At 54.1% G+C, this 24,910-nt stretch overlaps 1 protein-coding gene across 1 annotated transcript; it reads left to right on the top strand.

The window, feature by feature from the left end:
- Positions 1–120: 120 nt before the first annotated feature.
- On the top strand, positions 121–16,295 carry TMEM240 (transmembrane protein 240). The gene is made up of 3 exons (XM_009889598.1): positions 121–320; positions 12,758–12,966; positions 16,147–16,295. The coding sequence occupies exons 1-3, from the start codon at positions 121–123 to the stop codon at positions 16,293–16,295; spliced, it is 558 nt and encodes a 185-aa protein (XP_009887900.1).
- Positions 16,296–24,910: the final 8,615 nt, after the last annotated feature.

Here is a 24,910-nt window from a genome sequence, read left to right as displayed (position 1 = left end):
CACACACTCCCCCCCCCTCCCTTCCCCTTCCCGCACCGTCCCTCAGCCTGTGCACCTCTGTGCGTGTGCGTGCGTGTGCATGTGTGTGCGCCCCATTAAACACCACAGATTATTTTCTTGATGACTGCTTCAGTCTTTGGCAATCAAACTAGAGTCAATGTTTTATTCCATCATCCAGAGTTGACCAGATGCCTTGGTTATGGGCTCTTACAGGCAATAGCTTGCTTGATGGACATGAATGCGTTGTTGGACAGATTTCACAATTACATCTTACCGCATCTGAGAGGGGAAGACCGAGTTTGTCACTGCAACTGTGGAAGGTAAGTTACCTGCGTAAGGTCCCTCTCACCTGTCCCCCCCAGCCCCTTCCCACCCCATCTCGTCGGGGAGGGGGGGAGAGGTGGTGGCCAGCGGCAGGGTGCTGCTGGCTGGACTACCATTTTGGCATTCTGGCCGTGTCTCACCTTCCTTAGCAGCTCCTGCATCAACATGGGGTGGTGGTTTTTTTGGTTTTTTTTCCGGAAGAAGAGTTTTCTGTGGGCCTGGAAGTCCATTTTCCTTTGTGTGCATGCTTGTGTATATGCATCTGCGAGCCCCGGGAAAGTGAGTAACTTTCATCTTTCATCTAAACCCTTGTCATTGTGCCTTTGTTGTCACGGGGCTGTGTTGTTTCTCAGCGTGTTTGTGGGCTGGGTGTTGCGATCGGTGGTTGTGTGGCTTAAATGGAACGGGGTTTGGAGAACCGAGCGGATCTGTGGGCAGGAAGGAGTGCTGCTGTCCAGGACAGTGTCACTTTGAGGCTTTGTAGTCTTCGATGGGCTTTTAATTCTCTGTGGCTTTTCTCCTGAGGTCGTGGTGAGGCTGGAGAGAACACACCGAGGTAGCTGGTCTGGGCTTTTGTGGAGCATTTAGGAAGCTGAGAGCGTCTGGATGGATTCTCTGCCAGGAGTAGTGCCTTTGCTGTGTACAAGTTTATGACTGCACAAATCCTTACCTCTCTCCGTGGCTGTTTGGCAATGCTTAATTCTCTTGAACGACGTAGCGCTTCTCGTGTTGTGCGTAACCGCCGAGGTGCTCGGCTTGTACCCGGGTTTTGGCCGCGCTCTGTGGTAGAGCCTGGGGACCGAGTTTTAGGGAGGTGACTTTCTCTCTTCTCTATGGGACTGTTGTCAGTGATCCTCATCCTGCGCTCCTCGAGGCCTCCTTCCCTCCCGTGCCTGGTTACTCACTGCCTGCTGGAGAGTTTCTTGTCTGTGGGGGAGTAGAGCAGCGTGAGGCTGTGCCAGCTAAAGGACATGCTGGGGAGGCCTCCCCTGCCACATCCAACATTTAGATTGAGATTTACTCCTCTTTGAGCTGCCTCTGGAATGAGCTGCATCCCAGCATCACATCCGTCTGGTGTCCCTGGTGTGGAAGCTCAGCTGAAACTGGGATGTGCGTAGCTTAATGAGGGGAAACGGTTTTGCCCTTCCGCTCGGCTTCGTTCACCGAAGGTGATCGTTACCTTTTTCCCCACGGTGCCTCCTCAGACTCCTGTGGCAGAACAGCAGAGAAGGTACGAGCAGCACCTCTAGGGCCAAATGCAGCCAGGCCCTGAGGGATGTGGTAAGCAGCCCCTAAATCCCCGGCTCCTGGGGCACCTCTGTGTTAAGGTCAATTGGGAAGACGGTGGACAAGAAACGTCCACGGTGTCTTTGATTTTATTTTTTTTTTGTCAGGGATTAGCTTTTTCTTAGGTAATTTTTTGGAGCCTTCTTGATGTTTTTCACTAGTTTAAGAGTTTTCCTCTGCCTCTTCAACCAATTTTTCTTTTTACTTGTCACAGCTGTGTGCAGTGGTGGTGAAAATTGGCTGCTGGTAATAGACTTTCACATTGCCTGGAGCGACTGAGGAGTGTCAGGTCTCACTGGTGGTGTTGGCAGAACGTCCCTTCTGCCCAAGTCTGAGAAGGTGGCAGGGGCACTCCTCTCCGTTCTAACTGTATGTCTGAAGAGATGCTGTTGAGGCAGATAAATTAGCCATGGCACTCTCCCCAGACATGGTTAGGTCATTTCTTAGAAAGTGCACAAAACCGCTTCCAAATTGTCAAGCATGGATCTGCGAGGAGGCAAAGAGCAGAAGTTTACCGGCGGCCTTCGGTATGTGGAGGCAATGGCTCTGGCCAACAGAAAGAGCACACCAGCCTGCTCCTGGGCACGGGCTCTTGTTGTGCATTGAGCATTGTTTTCAACATGTTCATGCTCTGATGTAGGAGGCGCTCACACAGAGCATCCCCATGCTATGGGACTCGCTGTAGGTTGGTGCTGAGGTTTGGCCTGTGGTGCTCACCCACTCTGAGCCCTGACCTGCTGCCCCGCACCACTGGTTCCAGTTCTCCGCTTTAAAAGGCAGGAGGTGCTGAATGTGCCTTGTCCTTTTTGTCAGCCGTCCAAGTGCTCCGAGCGCAGGCCTTCAGCGCACATCGCGTGAGCCATCAGCAATTCTGCCTGGCGCTAGGCAGGGATGCAGCCCGGGCCACGTTGGGAACAGCGGTACCAGGGGTTGATAAAGGATCTTAATTTGCCAATAAGCAAAGGGAGTCCTCGGAGGAGGGAACTGGCTGCGGCTCAGTGTGTTGCAGGGAGGAATGGGGAAAATGAGTACGTGTTGCAGAACTGGAAGGGAAAGATGAATTGCAATAAATGAAGGTTGATGTGCAGTAGGCTGCACTGTTGCGGTTGTGTTTTGTGTGACGCTACAACCCAGCCGGGGTTGTAGCGTCAGCCACACCGACTAATTCGTTCACAAATGTTTTCCTTCCACTCTCCTGTCCCGGTTGTGTTTTCCTCAGGGTATCCGAGAGGACTCCTTCCCCAGGAACGCTCTACCATGTCCCAGCTCCCCAGGCTGGGAATGAGTACCTGCGGTGGGCATCCAGTGCACAGCAGGATGGATGTGCTCTAGAAGGAGTCAGAACCTGCGCTGGGCCTATGTCAGCGCGTGGTTTGGGAACCGCCGCCTCGCTGGGGGGGGGGTGTGGACAGCGAGGGCTGTCTCTGTGCGTGTCCCAGGTGCCAGGGGGTTTGGGGCTCCATGCTCTGCCCTTCCCAGGCCTCTGTGTCCCACCTCATCCCTGAAGGGCTCCAAGACTTCAGCCCTTGGCTCTTTGCTGCTGGAGTGCCCTTCCCAGGCAGGAGACTGGGATTTGGGAACCGCCGCCTCGCTGGGGGGGGGGTGTGGACAGCGAGGGCTGTCTCTGTGCGTGTCCCAGGTGCCAGGGGGTTTGGGGCTCCATGCTCTGCCCTTCCCAGGCCTCTGTGTCCCACCTCATCCCTGAAGGGCTCCAAGACTTCAGCCCTTGGCTCTTTGCTGCTGGAGTGCCCTTCCCAGGCAGGAGACTGGGAGAACTGCAGGCAGCACTGGGCGCTTGGCTCCTGGCTCGGGGGGGGGGGGGGGGATGCCAAAAGCAGATGTGTGTCATCAGTGCATCCGCAGACCGGGTCTCCGCTCCCTCGGTGGTGGGATGGGCACCCGGCTGTTTCTCTCCTCACTTGTTTGTGTCCACGCTTTCTGCTCCCCGAGGAGGGGGGTCTGGGACACGGTGAGTCTCCCTCCAGCGCTGGTCGCCGGTGGGATGCTGGCAGGCAGCAGCATGACCTGTACCCGGGGGGTGCCTCAGGCTCTGCCCAAATTGTGGCTCATTGGAGTCACCTGGGTGCATGGCCAGCAGGGCAGACTGTCCTGGCTGTGTCCCCAAAGTGCTCTCCGGGTCGCACCGAGGCCATGGTTGGGGTCTCTCCTCCAGTCCTTCCCTGGGCTCTGCCTGTCCTCCTCTCCACGGGGGACTGAGCCCAGCAAGAAGGTCTCAGGACAAGTGGAAGGGAGTGCTGGCTTATGGCACCCTACCCACTTCTTCCTGAAGTGCCCTCTGCCAACCCTTGCCTCATAGAGAAGACCTCATCTCCCACAGCTGGGGACTACGCTTCGGGGTTTTTTTTCCCCGTGTTCCTCAAGCACTCGGCGCCTTAGCAGTGACTGGGGAGAGCCACTGGGGTCAAGACATTTGGGGAAGCAAATCAGCCCCGTCTTCAGGCGCTGCTGGACGTGGGACGCTTGACGCTGCTCGGGCTGATCTCCACCTTCGTCGTGCACGTCCCTGGGGAGGGTCAGGGGGGATGGGGCTGTCTGAGGCCGAAGCTGTTGCTTGTCACTGCATGCCAGAAGCGAGGCAGCAGTTGGCTGAGGCCAGAGTGGCCTCGCGATGCTGGGTCCTGGCAGGAGCTTTTCAGGTCTGCGATGTCAGAAGGGAGTCGTGGCCTCTCGCCGGACGCAGGAGAGCCCAAGAGGCGCTTGCGGAGGCTGTGCTGTGCCAAGTTTTCGGTGGCTGCCTGGGGCCGCAGGGACAGGACCCCGTGGCCGGCTGGCTGCGCGGTGCCGGGAGGCGATGCTGTCTGCGGTGGCACGTGGACGCCGCCCTTCTGCCCATAGAGGTGGGGAAGGCCGATCGATGAGAGGTGGGGAAGGCCGATCGATGCCTGCTTATGATCTGTTGAGTGGCAAACGTCCACCGAGCCGCTGGTTTCAGTTGGAGTGAGCCCGGGCAGGACAGTGGCTGTGCCACAGGAGCGGGTCCCACTCCGAGAGCTGAGACGGACGGTCCTCTGGGCTGCGAGTGGGATGTGTAGATGTGCAGATGTGCTCCTCCAGGCAGGTGGGCTGTCACTCTTAGCCCGGGCTGGTGCTTTCCCGTGGGCTGCCATACCCACAGCACCGGCAGCAAAGAAGGGCGAAGCTGCCAGAGCCCCCGAGGCCAGTCGGGGCGCATCCATAGCTGTTCAGTGGGAGAATAGTCCTGCCAGTTGCTTGGGAATCAAGCTGGTGTAGCGCTGGTGCGTGGAGAGAGACCATCAGCAGCGAGACGGGGCTGGCCCTGGCGCCTGGTGCCGATACTGAGCCTGCACAGATGTGCCTGGTATGACAGCGACTGTTCCTCTCTTAACATCTGCCTTCTGGCTGGAGGAAGGAGGGGTGACAGCCACATTTACACTCCTGCTGGCTCCCGTTGATGCCGTGCAGGAATGAGCCTGCTGGAGCAGATCCCTGGGGGAGCCTGGCACTCGCCGTCCTCAGCATGTGGAGACATTCAGGCTGTCCGAATCACTATGTTGGGGCCCGCTTCCACGCCGGAGGTCCTGCCTGCTTGGGATGTAGCTATTCCCAGGGCTATGGAGGACTGCAGAAGTGTAGCACTGCCCCAGTCCGAATGTCTCTGTCCCAGCCAGTAAAGGGTCCTCTCTGGAAGCAGAGAGCTGGCAGCAGATCAGGAGCTGGGTGATGTCATGCAAAGGAAAAACACCAAAGGGCGTCCGTCCGTGGAGGCAGGGTGAGTCGGAGAGAACAGATGACACCTGCATAGAGCGAGGACCCGTCAAAACAGTCTGGGGGGCTTGGAAGTTCCCAGTCCGGGAAAGGACAGGGACCTCAGGATTCTCCTTGTCACTGACCTTCTGAGTGACCTTGGGTGAGTCTTTCCCTCCCGGGCAAAGTCTCTCTCCATGAGCGGGGTTGGGAAGGACTGAAGGAGCATCAACCTTACCCGAATGCCAACACCCTGCAGCAGAGCCGGGGGCATGGCCAACCCTCACGTCAGCTCTTCCTGTCGGAGGGCTACTTCAGGCCCAGGCTCCGATCCAGGAGGGAAAGTCTCAGGGCAGGGCTACGCCGCACCTTCCGTGAGCGGCCGGTGCGCATGGAGACCCTGCAGTGCAGCGGGCCACTGGCCAGGAGAGCGGCTGGGCACGGGGTGGCCACTGGCTGGGGCTCTGCCGTGGTGCCGGGGTCACTGGCAGCACCCGTGACCGGGGATGACGGTCTGTGGGGCTGGAGCAGTGTTGTGGCAGCACAGGTTTGAGTAACACCACCCACCGGGCTCTCTCTGTGAGGTGCCAGATGCTGCCGTCCATGCTCAGAGGAGGGACGGGCCAATGCTTGCCCTGGGCTAGCAGCCTTGCTGTCAGGAGGTACACCAAGAGTACCTTTTTGCTGTGTTTCCTCCTTTCCCAGCCATTCTGGAAAAGTCATGCAACCACTCCATCCCCAAGTCCTCTGTGGATGTGCGGGGAGGCGGGGAGTCCTCATCGCCTGGTGCTGGAGACCACCAGGCCTTTTTTTGGGCTCCTGTTGGGCAGCTGTTAAGAGCACGAAGGGTCCCAGGGAGATGTTTTCACCTGTGCAATGGGGCCGTCCACGCTGGTCTGCAGAGTGGCTCGGAGAGGCGCGGGGCTGGCTGGTGTGTTTGAGGGGAGGCTGCAAGGTCAGGCGGGGATGCGGACCAGGGAGGGATGCGGACCAGGGAGGGATGCGGACCAGGGAGGGATGCAGACCACCGTCTTGCTGTGCCTGCGGTCCCTGTATAGGTCAGGATAAACCAAATTCCCCCAAATCCCGCTGCAGCTGGGGATGGGGAATGGGTCAGCCCGGCCAGGTTGTGCCAGCTCCAACGTGAGCCTGAGAGATGTGACGTGTCTGCTACCGACCGAGAGTGACACCTGCCCGGGAGGGAGCCAGGCTGAGCCAGAGCATCAGCGTGCCGGCGTCGCCAACGGAGAGGGGACGTGGAAAGCGTAGAGGCGGTGACGGGCTCTTTGCATTTAAAATGATGGGATCGGTGGCGCTTTTTTAAAGGCTCCCGTGCTGTGCTTTGGCTGCAGCAGCCAGCACACACGCAAGGTCACTGGAAGGGACAATAGCGCTTTGGGCAGCGCTGTCGGGAAACGTCCCGGCCGTGCTGGCCAAGGCTCTGCTCCAGGCCGCTGCACTGCTTGCCGGGGGAGGGAGGAGAGGAGGTCTTCCCCCTTTGTCACGAAGACCGGGAAAGGTGACAGGGATGCTACAGCTCAAGCGCACAGGCACAGACACAAACACTGCGCTTCCTTTGTCCAACAGCTTCGGTTTCTCACCTGAGCCAGGTCCTGTCTGGCCAGGGACGGATCGGATCAGCAGATCCAGCCTCTCACTGGCTTCAGGAGAGCAGCTGGTGGCAATGGCCAGACCCTCCTGCTTCCCAGGGAGTTTCTGGCCTGAAACGTGGTCACAGTTCTTTTCCTACAATTACATCTGCTTCCCGTGGAAGCTCCAGCACATGGAGGGTGGGCATGGCTGTTAGCATGGCTGGAGGGGCATGGGCCATGAAGGGAGGTGGCGCGTGACTAAACCCGTAGGAGTAGTTTGGCCTGGGTCTGTTGTGACTGCTGACACCGGCTTCAACTGCCCAGGAGTTGGCCCTCAGGTCATTTGGCACACCTTTGTTCTTGTGAAGAAACATGGTCAGGACACGGGTTTACTTTTTGAGGACCACGTGTACTTTGTGACGGCTCTTTCACAGCTGAGGGTGCTGTGAGCCCCGCGGTCCTCACACCCACGTCGGGCCTCCCGCTGCTGGCGAAGGTGATGCGAGGCTGAAGGAGGTTTTCATCTCTTCTCAAAGGTCTTTGGTTGGTGAAACAGGCACTGGCTGGAGGGTTATGTTGGCCCCTAGATGTCCACCTCTCTGAAAACAAGGTTTAGCCAGAAGCAGTTGCTCTGAGGAGCTGCTCTGCCAGAGCCTGGTCTCCAGCACTGCCTGCCCTCCCTGCAGGAGCACCGGAGTGGTGGTGGTGGTGTCCTGCGGCACCCACGTTATGCTCAGCTTAGAGGTGATACATTCCCTCGCTGGATCCGGCCCCCAGAGCCATCCAGGCCACGTTCCAGTTTCCAATTCCCTTGGTGTGCGGTGGGGACCCTGGACCTTTGCACACTATTAATAACGTGCTGCGCTGATGTACCAGTGTCTCTGAACCACTCCTGTGACGTCCCCAAGGACTTGAGCCACAACATTAAACTTCTGGGGGTCTGTTTCTGTTCTCCTCCCCATTTCAGTGGCACCACTCAGTCCCATTAAGCCAAAACAAAGCATTAAAATCCCTGCAGCCCGGATCTCCCTGCTGTTGCACTAGCAGGGAAAATCCATCTTCCCTGAGCCTTGCTAAACTCTTTCCAGAAAACTCTGCAGAGTGGAAGCCTAGCACTGGCATCTCCACTGCATAGACCTACTCTGGTAAGTCAGGGTTCCCAAAAGCTGCCTTGAAGGCAGGAGTGCAGGACCTCGAGTGCTTTCCTGGGTTGTTTTAGTGACAAGAGGCTTTTCTTGTAAGGAAATTCTCACCTGGGATCCAACACTGATTTCTGATACTTGGAAAATTAAGTTGCCAAATCCAGACCGGTCAAAGTTTTCGCTCTCTGTTGAATTTTGCGTCCCATGAATCACCTTTGGACTTCTCCATCCCTGGAGGTGTTCAAGGCCAGGCTGAATGGGGCTCTGAGCAACCTGGGCTGGTGGGAGGTGTCCCTGCCCAGGGCAGGGGGGTTGGAGCTAGATGATCTTCAAGGTGCCTTCCAACCTAAACCATTCTATGACTCTTGGTGGCTCAGCATACAACAGGACTGAATCCTTTCTCCGCTGGGCACGACTGTCCCGCAGCACTTCAGGCTGTACGGGCAGAGGGCTGGCACAGGGATGCTGCAAGGACTGAATCCTTCCTTACGAAATGCTGGAAGCCAATGGTCATTTTGTGTGCCCAGCCCCAGCCCACACATGAACAGTAAGAAAGGGTCAACCAGCCACCCTTTCCTGGAGCTTCCTCCCTCTCTTGTCTGTCTGAGATGTGCCTCATGGGTATGCAGAGATGTTGGTGCAGTCACATTAGAGAGGTTGAGTTATTGTCGTCTTCAGTGGCACCCCAGAGCTGGTTGTGTTGTCTTTCTGTCTGCCTCGCTCCATCCACAGCCTCTAGATCTAAATGACCTACAGACCTAGAGTCACTGCGCTGTTTCGCCTGGAGAAGAGAAGGCTCAGGGGGGATCGTATCAATGTACAGAAATAGCCGAAGGGAGGGGGTGGAGGCGGCAGGGGCAGGCTCTTTGCAGGGGTGCCCAGCGAGAGGACGGGGGGCAGCGGGCACAAACTGAAGCACAGGAGGTTCCATCTGAACATTGGGAAACGCTTTTTCCCTGTGAGGGTGACTGAGCACTGGGCCGGGTTGCTGGGAGAGGTGGTGGTCTCCCTCCTTGGTGACATTTAAACGCTGTTTGAAGGTGGTCTGGGGCAACTGGCTCTGGGTGGCCCTGCTTGGGCTGGGGGATGGACCAGATGATCTCCAGAGGTCCTTTCCAACCTCAACCATTCTGTGATTCTGTGATTTTATGGAAGCTACGGAGCAGAAACAGGGTCTTCACCTCTGAGTCTGGACTCTGAAACGACTGGGCTTTGGGGACAGTCCCCTGCACATGAGAAGGGAGCTGCAAACACAAAAGGAGGGTCAGGCCCTTAGTGCTGCCCCCAAGTTGAGGTTCAGCCCAGCAGTGACCAAAGGAAGGCAGGAGAGCTGGAGGAGATCCCAGTGCAGTGTGCAGAGTCAGCCTGCGCTGTGGAGAGGGACGAGGCAGGGAAGAGGTGACTGTGTCCCTTCCCTCAATGCCCTGCAAGCAGAGAACAAGAGCTGTGAAGAAAGCCGACTGTGTGGTAGGACAAAACCTCATGTGAAGCAAGTGAGGAGAGCACCGTGTCCCGTGTTACTGCAGTGCTGGCCGTGTGCTTGGGCACACAGATGTGAGTGCTGCGGGCACATCCGTGCTCCTCGGTACTGGAAGTTTGGCAGTGGGAGGAGTGGATTCCAGGACCCTCTTCTGGTATAGAGGGATGAGACACTCCATGAAAGCCACCTTGTGTGTGGTGAGAGGTCTGCACTCACTTCTCAGGAACGGGTCTGTCCTTGACGTGTCTGGGAAGTTTGGCTTCTCTCAACCCCAGAGATGGCTGCGTGTTAGGGATGCTCCGCATGGGGAGGCTTTAGATAGCCCTGTGGGTTGTGACACAACGGTGCAGAGGAGATACAAGCCACCTCCTGCTGAGGCACTCAAGTTCTTGATCATTTCAAGGCATCTGGGTTTCCGGAGGTGTTTGTGGACTCAGCCCTTAGGCTGTTTCTGTACTGTGAGGAGAAAAGGGAATAAGTTAAGGACCTGCCAGTTGTCCCTGGCAGTGACAGGGGAAGGATGGCACATGGGAGCACTGTGTGAGGTTTGCCTTTTCCTCTGCTGCAAAGCTGCTTGGCCATGTTCATGAAATCAACTGTAGCCCTCTCATTCATGAGTACGAGCTCCGTTTCTGGGACCCGTCCCTCATGCACCTTTTCTCCCCTCGATTTTCCCTAGCCAAATGAAGGAAAATACCTCTGCTTACAAACCAAACAGCAAGAGGAGGCACGAGCAGGGCCTGCCCTTAGCCTCTGAGGTCATTTTGAGGTGCTATCAGAGCTGGTCTAGATGAATCTCCGTTCTGCTACTGCCCCAGTCTGGTCCCTGGGACTGGGGCCTTTGCTGGATGCACATGGGGAGCAGAACTAGACAGCGGGAGCGTGGTTCGATGGGCTTCCCATCCTCACAGCCTTTTCTAGCGCCCGACGTGCCATGGCACCAGGTTGTACACCAGCCCTACGTGCCTTGATCTGCCGGGAGCTGGTGCCTCTGGTGCAGGTGGCCTCCATTAAGTCATTGCTGAGATTAGGGCTGTTTTCAGTAGGTTCCTTTGAGTGGAGGTTTGTTTGTGTAAATATTTGGACGTTTCTCAGGCATGATTATTGAGCAACCTGCACCTCATGCATATTCAGAGGGCTCCAGCGATTGCCTCCTCTCCTGCGTGTGGCAGCAGGGCCGGGTCCACGGACATGGGAGGGACGCGAGCGTGGGGGATGCTGGGGGGGTTGTCGGTGGGGGGATGCTGGTGGTGGTGGTGGTGGGCAATACCAGGGACAGCCCATGCAATAATGCCCTGGCCTTGAGCTGGGAGCACTGGTGATGCATCTGTGCTGCAGTGCCGGGACTGTTGCGGAGGTCTGAGGCATGGAAGCTCAGCAGTGGTGCCGGGGGGCTGCTGAGCATCCCTCGCTGAGCCTGGCCGGCCATTCCTGGACTCCCTGGCAGCTGTGACGGCACCTGGGCGAGCAGTGCAGGAGGAGGAAGGATGGCTGAGCACGGAGCCTGGACAGCCTCGTGGCACCTGCCCGCTCTCAGGGAAGGTGAAAAGCCATTTAAAGCTGATGCAGAGGCTCCAGAGCAGCTTGCTTCCAGTTTTGCTTTGCATCCTGCATCCCCTGTCATCTGGGATCCTCTTGTCCCACACGCTCACCTGTCACAGCTGGTCCCCTCTCATTCAGCCCCTACAGAACTGCCTTATTTTTTTCTGCTCTACAACTCCCTCACTCCATCCCTCCCATTTTCCCGCTTTTCCCAAGTTCACCAGGGTCTTTCAAGCAGTTCAGCATCATCCCGAGCTTGGTATCCATCATCCCGTTGCTCAAATGAACCCAATTGCCCTTCTGGCATAAGGCATGTGGCCGGCCTCTCTGGAACCTCCGAGAGAGACGCAAGGCTCTGAAGGCTCTGGGGTCCATGCTGTCCCTCTAAGGCCACCAGTGGCCCGTGGCACAGCAGCTGCTGTGTGTGTTGGCCCACAGGGCATCTGCCGCACTTCTGTGCTCTGCTGTTTGGGGACAGCACTAAGCTGGTGACTTTTTTTTTTTTACAATGCAAGGACTGTGTCCCCAGCAAGTGAGGAATGGTGGTGTGGGGTGGAAAGGGATGGGATGGGAAGGGAATGGAAGGGATGGGATGGGATGGGATGGGATGGGATGGGATGGGATGGGATGGGATGGGATGGGAGGCAGGGTGCTGGTAGATCCTGCACTCAGCAGGGTCAGGCTGGGAGACCTTCTGGAGCTCAAGTGCTGCCGGGGGGGAGCGGTGAGATTCAGCTGCAGCTGCCCTTCACCCCCAGCAGCACTCGGGGTGCTACGGGGAGGTTTGCTGCCTGCTCGTGGGCTGGGAGAGGGTTTTGCTATCTGCCATGGTATCTGCCATAGCATCTCGCCATCTGGAATTACTGCCCGTTCCTTGAGGGGGGTGAGGGGAACCCCGCATCTGAAACCACCCCCATTGTGCAGTAGGAGAACCTGAGACGATCTTAGAGCTTGCGTGACTTTTCCAGGAGCAATACTCCGCAGGGTCTCTGCCGTCTGCTGTCCGTGGATGAATTCAAGGCGTGCTTCTGCTTTCAAGTACTTCCTCCATGGCTGTAAACACGCTCCGCTCTAATACGTGAAAGAGGCGATTCTCGGTTTACTCTGAGAGATGGGACGTTAAGCAAAACAGTGCCATGGACAAGTGGCATGAAGCTGCTAGCACTGGCGGCACCGCACCGCAGAGGACTCCTCCGACCCCTGAGAGGCAGTAGGTCGGGACTGCACTTGCAGCGCTACACAGCTGCACTCTCCCTGTGTGTACTCACAGGAGCAAAGCGTTACCGACCTCTGCCTGCCAACACAAACGCAGTAGTGGCCTTTACGCCTCTGGGGGGTGACCACGCCAGCCTCACGCTGTCCTTAATATTATCTTGCGTTTTACAGATGACGAACTTAGGCACGGAGAGCCCGTGTCAGGAATGCGACACGAGTTCCAGGCACGGGTTCAGGTTTCTATCCTTTTCTACCTCGCGCTCTGCCAATTCCTCTGCTGACATCAGCACAAAAAAGCCAAGACAGTGCTTCTGCTCCCAGGGATGTTGGTAGAAACTCAAAGGCACGGTGTTAAACCAGCCCCTGGCCGCAAGAGCAGGAGCTGCATGGAAAAACATTCTCTGCTCTTCTCCACTGATGCTTTTCCCTATTTCTGTTCCCTGCAACAGGCATCATGTCCATTACGTTATTCCATATGACGGGGATCAGTCAGTGGTGGACTCCTCGGAGAACTACTTTGTGACTGACAATGTAACCAAGCAGGAGATTGACCTGATGCTGGGACTTTTGCTGGGCTTTTGTATAAGCTGGTTTCTGGTGTGGATGGATGGGGTTCTCCACTATGCAGTGCGAGCCTGGAGAACCAGCCGACGGTATGGTAAGTGCAGCTTCACGGGCTCCCTTCTCCCTCCTCAGTCCCTTGCCCTGTCCTCGCAGGCTGGTGGAGAGGGAGGAGGTCAACACTCTTGCAGAGTTTGTTCCGTGTGGATTTGGCCTGACCAGCCATATCCCAGCCCTCTTTAAACGAGCAGGAGTGTTTATGTGGAAAGAGCCAGCGGAGCATCCCAGCCCCGAGCGCTCTGCTTCGGGAAGTGTAAAGCACGTGTTGGTGCAAAGGGGTGTTTGGTGGAAAGCAACATGTTTACACGTAGGCGGGCAGGCAGATGGTGGTTTTATGTCTGCACATGTGGGCAGAATGTTTTCAGGCCAGACAAAACTTCCCCGAAATCTGGATTTTTCCGTGCGTCTAATTCGCAGCCAGGCACATGCTTATGGAGCGCAGCCTCTTGTTTGTATAAACTTGTGGCAACGTGATGACAAGGACAGACATTTCCGTGTTGTGTCAGGGATGCAACAGCTGCGGTTTCCCCATCCTCAGTGCTGTTCCAGGTGTGTCAATTTTTTTTCAGTAGTGACATCAGCCCCACAGGGAACACTGTTGGCCATACTGGTTAGTCTGTGGACCAGTTAGCTTGGCATCCTGAGAATGACCAACAGAGCAACATTCAGAGACCCTCTCTGCCTCTCTCTGCCCTCTCAGCATGAACATCCAATGGACTTTAATTGTTGGAAGGAGAAAAAAGACAGAAAAGCTATTAAAATAGTGAATAACTTGAAATTCCGTAACAGTGTCCCTACAAATCTCAGTCTCTAACTGTGACTGATGGTGTCTGTTAAATTACAGCTCCGAGGAAAAGGAGAGCGAGCAAGAGAAAGATTCATCTGTAAACCTGTAAGAAATTCTAATTAGGGAAGCGGACTATCACTTTCTAAAAACTCAGATCAAAATGATATTAATTTCTCATTAGTCTTCCCAAATCCCTAGCAGCCTGCTTCAACAGTTTCTGAACCAGCACTCTCTTGAGGCTGTGTTGCTGTCGTTTCCCAAGCAGAAGGCTAATTGTCAGAGTTTCCAGTGAGATCTAAGGTACGGAGCCAATCTTGAGGCTGTAACACCTGTTTTTGATCAGACCACCTGTGGCCATGATCTCATCGGCGCTGGTGAAGTCAGCAGGGCTGGCAAGGGCTGTCCTTGGGTGAGATGCTGTACTGAGTACAGCAATACTGTTCTTCAGAGCTGTTGCCTTTCATTATGGAGCTGGAAGCTACAGACATGATATCGCCATCTAACCTACCTCCTTGTGAATGGATACTGCATTGATTTTTATTTTTAGTAACTAAGGGTGATGCTAGTAATTAATTTAGTATTTAAGCCAAACAATGCTTTTTCTTTCATTTTTTTTCTCCCTGTGTATGCATGTTCTAAGGCTTTACGAATGGCCAACGGTGCAACATACTGTGTAGACGCATCTTCTCAGAACATGAATGCAGCATCACCTTGCACCTGGCTTTTTCCTGCCTTAGCAACTCCTTCAGCGGTGCCCCTTTCATCATGCAGAAGGCTGACACCCCCCCACCCCGGCCTGAGCCATCGGCTCTTTGTGCCGTCTTAGTGGTGTTGCACCAGCCACATGGGACCAGTCTGCTCTTAAACCGGGCTGGTTGTACCCCAGTTGTGTGCTTGCGCTGTTCCCGGCTCTGTCAGCAACCCTCCGGCCTCGCAATTAAATGTGTGGGAGAAGAGACTCTGGAAGCTCTCCTCATCTCACCTGTAGGTGAGGTTTCCACTGTATACACACCGTGCAATGGGACATGATGGCTCTTTCCAGTAAAGGTCTTTACATGTCTCGAACTGTTCTGTCCAACGAGAAAACAGTGTGCTATGCTGAGTATGTTTCACTAAAGACGGGCTGAAAAATTTGGGCCAAAATAATGAGCCTTGAGCTTGTAGGTATTTCCTATTCATTCGAATCAACCATGCAAATCCAGTCATTTTAGAGGCAATAAGCAGAAAGGATACCCATTTCTTTGTTGAACGAGTACCTAAGCTAAAATTTTTCTTCTAAAGAAAGAAATGGTGCCTGTGACCACGAGAGACAGGGGTAGGGGTAATACAAAATCCTGTACCGGTAGAGAATGTAGAGCCCTGCCTGAAATACATGAGTACCACTTAGCAATGACTCAGTGTCACGTTGTGGCCTGATCAGCTCAAATTTTGGTCTGTTAGAATAACCTATAGCTCCTTCCTGATGGAAGAGATTTCTTAAAATAGAAAATATTCTATAGAAACTCAGACATCGGGATTGTGCTTCACGGTAGCTGCAGTGCTGGTCAGAGCAGTCACGTACCACCTCGTGCTAGTTGCAATAGTTCAACTTTATACAGTCGATCGTTCTCTGGGACTTTCAAATTCTCCTTTGTGGGCTTGGGCTATGTGTGTTTCTGGGTGAAATCACCCAAAACTCTCATGAAACTGAACAGCAGCTGAAACATCACCACAGGGAAAGCTGTGAGCTGCAACACTGGATGAAAAAATGAGGCTGCGGAGCCTGCCCCGGCTGCGGGGCAGAAAGCGGCTTACACTGGTGTTGCGTGACATTGGCCAATGTTTCAGAAGACAGAAGGCAAGAACCAGGATTGAACAGGGATGTAGCAGCGGTGTGCAGTTGTGTCCCTGTCAGCTTGGCCCCCAGAGCAGCCCCCTGCTAGCTACAGAGGTTCAGCCATCGGCATGAGGTTCAGCCTTTGCTGACTCCTGCCCGTACTGTTGGCCCGACATCCGGGAGGGCACCAGGAGGGCTCATCACAAGGAGTTGGTTCCTACCACGAGTGGAAAGCTGGAGTTTGCCTCTTCTAACGCCCACCCTCGCTGTCCCAATGGGCCAGAGCAGCCCGTCTGTGCCTCTCTTGAAACACGCCATTCCCATAGCAGGCACAAGCGAGGGGTGCTCTGCTGTCTGCTCGCGGCCCCATCCGAGGGGTGGCAGCTCTTGGTTGTGTTCGGGGCAAGGGCTGTCGCAAGCCTGGGGAGCGCTGCAGCCAAGGCACGGAGTCTGGCTGGGGAACAAGCGTGGTCTGAAGGGACACCTCGAGGGTGGCCTTGCCGAGGCCATAACCAGAGCCTGATTTCTGCGGGGCAGGCCAGGAACAAGGCAGGAGAACATGGGTCTCGCCATTCCTGTAATATCTCACCTTCCTTCTCCTTTCTGCCTTCCAGACAATTCCTGGTCTTGGATTCCAAAATTTTGTAACTTGAAGGAGTTCAGAAAACGTCACCACAGGCAGTACGAGGAGGCGACTGGGAACATGGTGCACATCAAACAGAAGCTGTACCATAACGGGCACCCCAGCCCACGGCACCTCTGAGGAATGCCTTCCCCTCCAGAGACTGCAGTGAGGTTTTAAAAAGGACTTTGCTCTTCTTCCAGGGGAACAGCTACTCGTTTGCTCCTCTGTGGAAGCCAACCGAGGACACAATTTTACTTATCCATCCTGTGTGTCCCTGTGGCACACCACGATGCACAACTAAGCCAGTCCTGGATGCTACGCAGCCAAGACATTGCACTGTGTTCCACATTTTATTGTCAGACTTGTGTATATATGTAAAAAGCAGACAAACAAAAACAAACAAAGAAAGAGAAAAGAGAAATTTGCATTATACTTTCAACCCCCTTTTCCTGACATTCACGGCTGTCCTGCACATCCAGCTACCCTACGGGGAATGTTGGCCAAGGGTATGGAGGTGGGACAACACGAAGAAGATGCGGAGTTTCTCATCCAAGAGCTCAAGTCCCCCGTTTCTTTGGTCCTTCGGCTTGGTTTTGCTCTGCTCTGTTCTTTCCGTTGCCAGAACGGCTTGGCTGGTCACAGGTTTGGATGGGGACCGCTGCCAGCTGGGTGTGAAGGCAGAGTGTCCCTTTTTGCTTTGGTTCATGTTTTGGGGAGTTGCTGTGGGGGAAGGAAGTCCTGGGAATGTATAACTGATTTGTTGTTTGCATCGCTATCCACTGAAACCTGCCTTAAGCAATCTGAGTACCGGGGGAAGAGTACGATAAGGTATGAGCCCGTGTGACAGGGCTGGTGCTGCCTGGTTTCCACCGCTTCTGTATCGGTGGCACCTTGCTGAGGTCAGTGCTGTTATTCTTCGCTAATGCTAGAGAGGAGTTGCTCCTGATACGCGGGGAGAAGTGTATTGAGTTGAACGGTGGTAGATCTGACTCTCACCCTGATCTCACCCCTCTGCTGCATAAACCACCACCCACCCCTTGTCCAGGAGGGAAGGAGCTGCTCTGCCCCTCTTCTCAGAGGGTGAGCCTGACGTCCTGATTGATGCCACCCCAGAAACGCTGACAACACGGTGCGAGGGTCTTGTTAACCACCTCACTCTTCCTGCACATGAACAGCCACCCACCTTCTGGTGTTACTACTCTGAGCTGAAACAGCACGGCAGCAGCAACCTGGGCTTGGCTTGAGGAACACAGAGAGATGTGGGCCTGAAGCCAAACTCATCTATAGTCAAATGTCCCAATAATGGGCTGAATCAAACTATGAGAATGCTCTAATGTGGTTTTGCCTTTGCTTCCCATCCCTGGAGGTGTTCAAGGCCAGGTTGGACGGGGCTTGGAGCAACCTGGGCTGGTGTCCCTGCCCATGGTGGGGGGTTGGAACTAGAAGGTCTTTAAGGTCCCTTCCAACTCTGACCATTCTGTGATTCTGTGATTGCCCGGGTCGCAGCTTAGGTGTGGGTTTTGAGGTAGCTACCAAGTGTCTGAAACCAACCTCCGCATCCAGACACCTCCTTCACTTCCAGTCAGAGTTGCCTGAAGGAGTTGATAAAGCCCGTGTGCACCAAGGCAGCGCAGTGCTACGGGATTCCTGTAGCAGCCGTGTTCTGCTGGGGGAGAGAAGCCAATGTGCCCGGACTGCGGTGCTTTCGGGCATGCTGGGCAGCAGGCAGCAGTAGCCCTGCTGGCCTGGGGGGGAAGAGAGAGGTTTTTATTGAGAGGAATAAGGGAGGGAGACGCTAGCCACAAGAATTTAAGGTGGTAGCCCTGAATCCCAATCATTTCTCCTTCATTCATCATTTTGTATCAGGTGGGCTTGTGCTTAAACGGGGAAAACAGCCAGAACAAAAGGATGATGAATATTATCAGAAACTGCTGGGTTTTTTCTCTGGATTCCTTGGCTCTGTCGGTGGCCTCCTGTTGTTCGATTGCAATGTGTGTGAAGGGAAAAAGACACCGTGGCTCCCTGCTCGTTTCCTCCCCACTTCAGCTTCTGTGTCTTAGGGTTTTTTTCATTGTTTCCTATGCCCAGGATCAGTTCAGTTATTTACGAGCCCCAAAGCTGCCCAAGAGCCAAACATACCTGTTTCTCTGCCATTCCTACCTTTGCTATTCCCTGCTGCCTCTTGTCCTGGAGCCCCAGTTTCTGTCTGGGCCTAAATAATTGTCCGGTCTGTACTTATGTCTGTCTGCTTTACTGTCTGTCATTCAGGACTTCCCCCGGTTGGGATGTCCGCAGCCACCTATTAGTATCTCAAGAATGACTTTTCCTTAAGCAGCTCCTTCCCGAGACACGCGGCTTTGCAACCCTCCCTCACGCTCTGCGCTTTGCGCAGGTGACCATGTGGGCTCATCCTCAAGGGGCATGAGATGCTCCCTTCGACGGCGTGTCACTCATCGCTCGTGCAGCGCCGGGGGAGAGCTGGCCAACCAGCTGTCCTGTTCGCCCTGCGTGATGGCACACCTAACTGACAGCAAAGAATAGGTCCTGTACTATAAAGTAGGTTCACGTCATGGATATGTCTTCAGATGGGACAACATTTTGCAGGGGAGAAAATTCCGTCATGATAAGGACAAATACTGAGTCTCTGGAACTAGTTATGGGGGAAAAAAAGCACTTTAAATAATAATCTTTCTGCTTGGAGACTTCCACAAGAGAGACTTAAGGCAGTGACCTAAACTCAGACTGAGTTGAAAGTCTGGTTCTGCCCTGCTCTAGCAACGGACCTGAGTTCAAATACCATTAAATATGAAACTTACAGCTGAAAAGAGTGAAGTGATGGCTCACACTGATTAAATCTGATCCACCATAGAATTTCAGAAGAATATGAGGCTCAGGAAGAGGGGGGAAAAAAAAAATGTCCTACATGGTACATATTCCCATTGTTTATGAACAGACTTTCTTTTATATATCTGCTGTGTTTGCAGCTGTTACCTTGTGAGCCTCTCTCTTGTTTACACTTAGTCAAAAAATAAAACAAAAAGTACTCTCAGTGCAATTAAATTTATTTGGAGTAACTCACTGGTCTTAAATCCAAGGAAATCAGAAATACCCTCACAGAGCAAAGTTTGTCCCAGCACACACTAACCCGGTGGGATTAATCCCGGGGAACCGACCAGGCCTTTGGTTCCCATCCTTAATAAATAAGGGGCAAAGTTCCTTCCCGTGCAGTAAGACCAGGTCCTACTCCTGACCCAAGAGAGCCGGTGCGTCTTCTGTGCAGGGGGGACTTCCCACAGCCGGCTTACTGGGACACGAGGTGAGATTCCTGGTGTGAGGTGCCTTTTTCTAGGAAGCTACTGTAGATGTGACCCCGTGTAACCGAGCCCAGAACATGCCCTTTGCTGGGACTGGCTCACCTCACGCACCAAGTGGGGCTCCAGGCAGGAGCAGCCCAGGTCCCACGTGCTGCTGACCCCCTGGTGGGCTGCAAAAAATGACCGGTGTTCCCAACGGCCAACTGTCTGCCATGCCTCCTCTTTGGGGAGCGAGATGGCAATCCTCCCCCAAGAGAAGCAGAAGGTAGAAGAGGCAGCTGCGTTTTGAGTTCTGCAGAACCCCAGCGCCAGCACCGCATCGCCCCACGCAGCACCCGCTCCCCCTGCTTGGCATGGGCACTCTTGTCCCTGTCCCTGTCCCATCCCCTCAGCTGATTCCGCTCGAGGTGTGAGCCTTACCAACAATGTCTGACGTCGTGGTCTCTCGTTCCTCTGTCCAAGTGAGGTTGCTACTCTTGCTCGCAGCTCAGTTGTCTGTAAAGTCTGCCGTTGCACTGTCTCCTTCTCCTGTGCATGTGTTCGTCTTGCTTTTGTCTGGTTGTGGGGGTGTTTTCTCCTTGTTTAATTGTCTGAGATGTACTAGTGTTGACTTCTTTGTCGTTCTCTTGCCTCTGATCCAGCCTTCACACAAAAAAACTCCACACAAATCAAAACAACAACAACAACAACAAAACCCAAACCCAGCAACAACCCCAAAGAGAAAGGGTTCCCTTGGGAGAATGTGACTTTGGCATCAGGGAGTTGACACACCGAAGTCAGAGCTGGGCAAGACACTGGTCAGAGCCTGGGCAGGAGAAAAACCGGGGCTGCCGAGCTTACGGCTGGCAGCTGCGCCTGCAACGGCAGCGCTGTAGGGCCAAAGGGGTGGGCAGTGTCCTCCACGTCTCCGCGCTCATCCACCAGATGCTTCGAGGGAGGTTCCTGCAGAATTAGGGAGTGGGGGGAATTTTGTGCCGCCTCAAGAGGGGCTATTTTTAGAGCAGAGGCAGCGCTTAAAACTGCATGTGCCAATTCTCCAGCACTGGGATCGGCACTGGCAACATTCACCCGTGTTTTTGGTGTGAGGAGCCCAGGTTTGGCTGCCTGCACCCCGAATGGCTGTGCGCTGGTGGTTGGGATCTGCTGCAAAGGAGAGGTATGGAAAGACAGGTGGAGAAAAGCAGAGGCTTGTGAAATCTGTCATCTCAACCGGTAGCTCCTTTTAAAATTCAAGCAGCCATTTACCAGCGCTGCCGAGTAAAGCCTTTGCCCCTCAGTGAGATCCCTGAAGGTAGCGTGAAGCTAAACCCGTTCTGTGTCAGCTTTTTTCCCATTCTTATCATCTTTCTTCTCAGGAGATCCACACATTGAAAAGCAGGCCTGTCAAGCTTGTTGGCTCCTCCACTTTGCTTCCTCACCAGCATCTCTCATTCCACTCCATTCAGGGGCTCATAATGGGATGGGCCTGGGGAAGGAAGAAGTGTCAGGAGGCCAAATTCACCATAGGTGTAAGAAGGGCTGTGCCAGGGAGGTGCTAGCAGAGCTGCACGTTGCTTCAGGGATGAGAGGAAAGGAAGAGCCCAAAGCCACCACTCGTGGGAGCTCAGGTGTAGCCCAGAGTAGACCCAGGACCCTGCTCTGACACAATGAGAAGGACCCTCCCCCTTTGAGGAAGAGTGTGAGAAGGTGTCTCCTGTGATATCATCCATCCGTCCATCCATCCATCCATCCTCTTACTGCTCAGCTAGCCCTTCAGCCAGCCGGGGACACATCAGCTGGCCCATCCCAGCTGAAGTAGCTGAAAGCACCTATCGATAAAGTGTAAAGGACCAGAAGAGAGCCCGGAATGCACATCCCAGGCATTCGCAGCACGGTGGGGTGGTTTCAGTTCACTGCTACTCTCTACCTCATTTTCCAGTTGCACTCAGCTGGGAGAAGAGAATCCCTGATAAAAAGGGATACTAAAAAGAGCCACTAAGATGATGAAGGGACTGGAGCATCTCTCCTGTGGGGAAAGGATGAGAGATCGGGAACTACTCAGCCCAGAGAAGAGAAAGCTCAGGGGGATCAATGTACATAAATACCTGAAGGAAGGGTGCAAAGACGATGGAGCCAGGCTCTTTGCAGTAGTGCCCAGTGAGAGGACCAGAGGCAGCGGGCACAAACTGAAACACAGGAGGTTATACTTGGACTTCAGGAAACAATTTTTCACTGTGAGGGTGACCAAGCACAGGTTGCCAGAGAAGTTGTGGAGTCTCCGTCCTTGGAGACAGTCAAAAGCCACCTGGCCATGGTCTTGGGCAGCCTGCTGTAGTTGGCCATGCTTGAGCAAGCGGGTTGGTCCAGAGGTCCCTTCCCACCTCAACCATTCTGTAAAAAAAAATAGGCCGTGCAAGTGGTGTCAGGTGAGCTGGAGCTCACTGGCTTTGCAAGAGACCAAGAGTTGATGCTTCAAGAGCACAGCAGGCAGGGCAAATGCAACCATCAGTAGCCTTTGCTTACCTTGGATAAGGCAGGAGAAAGCCCTGGGGGAACCAGCGAGGGAAGTCCTGATCCAAGGTCATTCCCCACCTCGGGAGACAGCACATTGTGAAGGAAACACTTCATGTGTACTGGCTCCCCTGGAAAGGGAGGGCAATGTTCACCCTGCACCTTCTCTTGTAGGAAGGCTGGGGCCTTGCAGGTGATAAATGGCACCGGGACCCTCCGGCTCATCTCAGATTTCACTTCAAGACAGTTTCACAGCAGCAGTTTAACATTCGGTGTGGAAGAGTGTGTGTGTGGGTGAACATGGAGGTAATGAAGGCCTCTTCTGCATTCAGGGGGCTTTGAAGGTAGAAATAGCCGACAGAAGCTCCCAGAACACCTCTGGATGGAAAAGAATAGAAACACTTCTATTACTAGAGGACACGGGACGAACAGAAAGACATTTGGAGCAAATGCTTTGCAACCTGGAGACACTGGTGAAACAGCTGGGTGTTCCAGTGACAGGGAACGGGGTGCGGAGTAGGGGACAGACCATTGTCCGTTAGGCTGGGACACAGGACTGCTGGTCCTACCTTAGGGTGGAGTGAAGACGAGATGCCCTCTTAGGCCAGCCCGGCTCACTGTGGTGCCCAGGAGAGAAGAAAGCAGCAAGTGAACTTACGGAAGAAAAAATAAAAATAAAAATAATAATAATAAAAAAGCCAGGCCTGCAACGCCCCTGCAGGTGGGCTATCGGGGCGAAAGAGGAGGAGGCAGAGGAGGAAGACAGTGCGGGAAGGCGTGAGGAGGACCTCCACAGTGAGCCCGGGCTGGCGGTTCGCTGCACCCTGGCTGGGGCTCCGGGATGCTGCCCCAGTCCCGTGTGCGTGTGTCAGTGCGCGTCTGCGTGTTTATATCCGCGTGCGTCATCGCGTGTTCACTGCATGAAGCCTATTCCTCCTCTTTAGCACCTCCCCATCATCTGCACGCATTTCTTTTCCAGTGGGGTCTCTAGTTTTAGATCCCCTTCTTCAAGCTGAGCCCTGGGATTTCCCCGGAGGGGTGACACGGAGGAGGGCTCGGTCCTGCGAGGCGCTGAGCGCCCTCAGCTCACAGTGACGCAGGGGAAACCCTCGCAGGACAGAGCACAGAGTTGAGGGAGATTTTTTTTCAATAGCGGTGAGAATACAAGAACAAAACTTGGGAGTGCTCTTTTCCCTGATTGTTAATCCTTCTTTTCTTTTTTTTTTGCCCCCCCCCCGCACTCAAACCAATTTTGCATGCAGCAGGCAGGAAGAGGTACAACACGTTGATATTAACAGAGAGATAGAGAGATTATACTCCGCGCCGAGTCTAATCATAGAATAATCTCTACTGTGGTTGAAAAGCAATAATGGCTAATTTTTTTTTTATTAAATACACTTGCACAGGCAAACGTCACCTACGGTTTGTGTTCTCCAGCGGCCGCGCAGGCGGTGGTGGCAACGCGGTGCTGAAGCCAAGGGGAGAAGCTGAAGGCCGCAGAGAGCTCGGGGGGTGGGGGAGGCAATAGAAAAAGCACACTGTGATTTTATTTGGGTCAATGAGTGAGTGTATTTCAGCCATTCCTTCCCTTCCAATAATATGTTTGTATAATAGATAACCAGTTCAGCTCCTGAAACTAAGCCCGTCCTTTGCTGTTTGTCAGTAAAATAGTTTTTTGCATGTTTTGCATCTGAGTGTTTTTTCCAACCCTTTGAACCGACCGACACCGCTGGGGCGAGAGGCTGGAGGTTCGCTGGGGGCACGGCCGCCCAAGGTCACCAGCGCAGGGGCAGGGGCTTTGGAGAGGAGGAGGAGGTACAAACGTGGCTTGCACCGTGGGAGAAGAAGCTGTGCCCAACCCTGATCTATGAAGAAGGGGCTGCACCATTTCCCCCAGGTCATGGGACATCACAGGACACTGTCCTGGATGTCAGCCTGCTTGTCTCCCACTCATCAGGAACACAGGGGAGCTCTAAGGTGCAAAACTGATTTAAAAAGAAGACAAATATTTCACTGTAGAAAGCAAATTGTGGGTGCAAGCTGCCTCCGGAGGAGGTGGCAAGGAAGCAAGGCAAAACCAAGGAAGGACGGATGAAGGAAACCTCAGGCTTTGTTACGGATGTGGAGAGATGTGCTCATTTCCCATTCTAACAATACCGAGATCCGCCACGACGAACAGGCCCTTTAACGTTCTTCATTCTGTGCTTTTTCTCTCCTGGAACAGGACCGCACACACCCACAAACAGAGAAAGTCTGACACTGAGTGCGACTTCAATCCTTAGGCGCAAAGATGCTGATGCACGAGTTGTTCTACAAGTCTGGGCAAATCTGGGCACATCTTGCTCAGGCTTGGTGGAGACACTATGTGAAAGCAGAGCAGCAATGAAAGAACCAACCCAACACCCAAGGGAAGAAACCCCCACAAGAAGAATAAACCCCACAGCAGCAGGAGAGAGAGGAAAAAACTGCGCAGGCAGTGAGGTAGGGAGCTCTTGTCATGGAACTGACTGATGGCTGCAGGCACCGGCATCTCAAAATCTGTCTTCGGGTAAAAGATGGTCAGCCACAAAGACAGATGATCTGACTTCTGTTGAGGTGAGAACAAGCAGAGATAGGGCAAGAGCTGGAGGAGTGCCCGGGGACTTCTCTGAGCCACCCATGTGCTGCTCCCCTTTGGACATCTTATAAAAACCATAATGTCACGTAGCCTGGTAATGCTGCTAGAGCTTCATTCCAGGAGATCCCATGCATCAGAAGATATCACCAAGATCCGGTAAGGCTGTGCTACCTCGAGGAATATGGGGAAAGAGAAGGAAAACCAGTCAGCAAGGATACGCTGTCCCGGGTCATTCAAAGCAAGATCTGACCCATACCTGTCCTTCACCAGGCACCCAACCTCTGCTGTCAGTGCTTGGTGGGAAGAGGTGATGTGTAAAGCAGCTTGGTGGC

The sequence above is a fragment of the Charadrius vociferus genome, unplaced genomic scaffold, assembly GCF_000708025.1.
Source record: "Charadrius vociferus isolate BGI_N301 unplaced genomic scaffold, ASM70802v2 scaffold477, whole genome shotgun sequence".
In the NCBI taxonomy this organism is placed as follows: Eukaryota; Metazoa; Chordata; class Aves; order Charadriiformes; family Charadriidae; genus Charadrius; species Charadrius vociferus.
Note: the sequence above shows the minus strand (reverse complement) of the source record. Positions and strands in the feature narration are given on the sequence as shown.

Excerpts from the sequence above, each read along its gene's own strand:
- TMEM240 (XM_009889598.1), top strand. The coding sequence starts at position 121 with ATGACTGCTTCAGTCTTTGGCAATCAAACTAGAGTCAATGTTTTATTC. Across the intron at positions 321-12,757 it reads TGTCACTGCAACTGTGGAAG|GCATCATGTCCATTACGTTA; the intron begins GTAAGTTACCTG and ends TCCCTGCAACAG. Across the intron at positions 12,967-16,146 it reads GAGAACCAGCCGACGGTATG|ACAATTCCTGGTCTTGGATT; the intron begins GTAAGTGCAGCT and ends TCTGCCTTCCAG.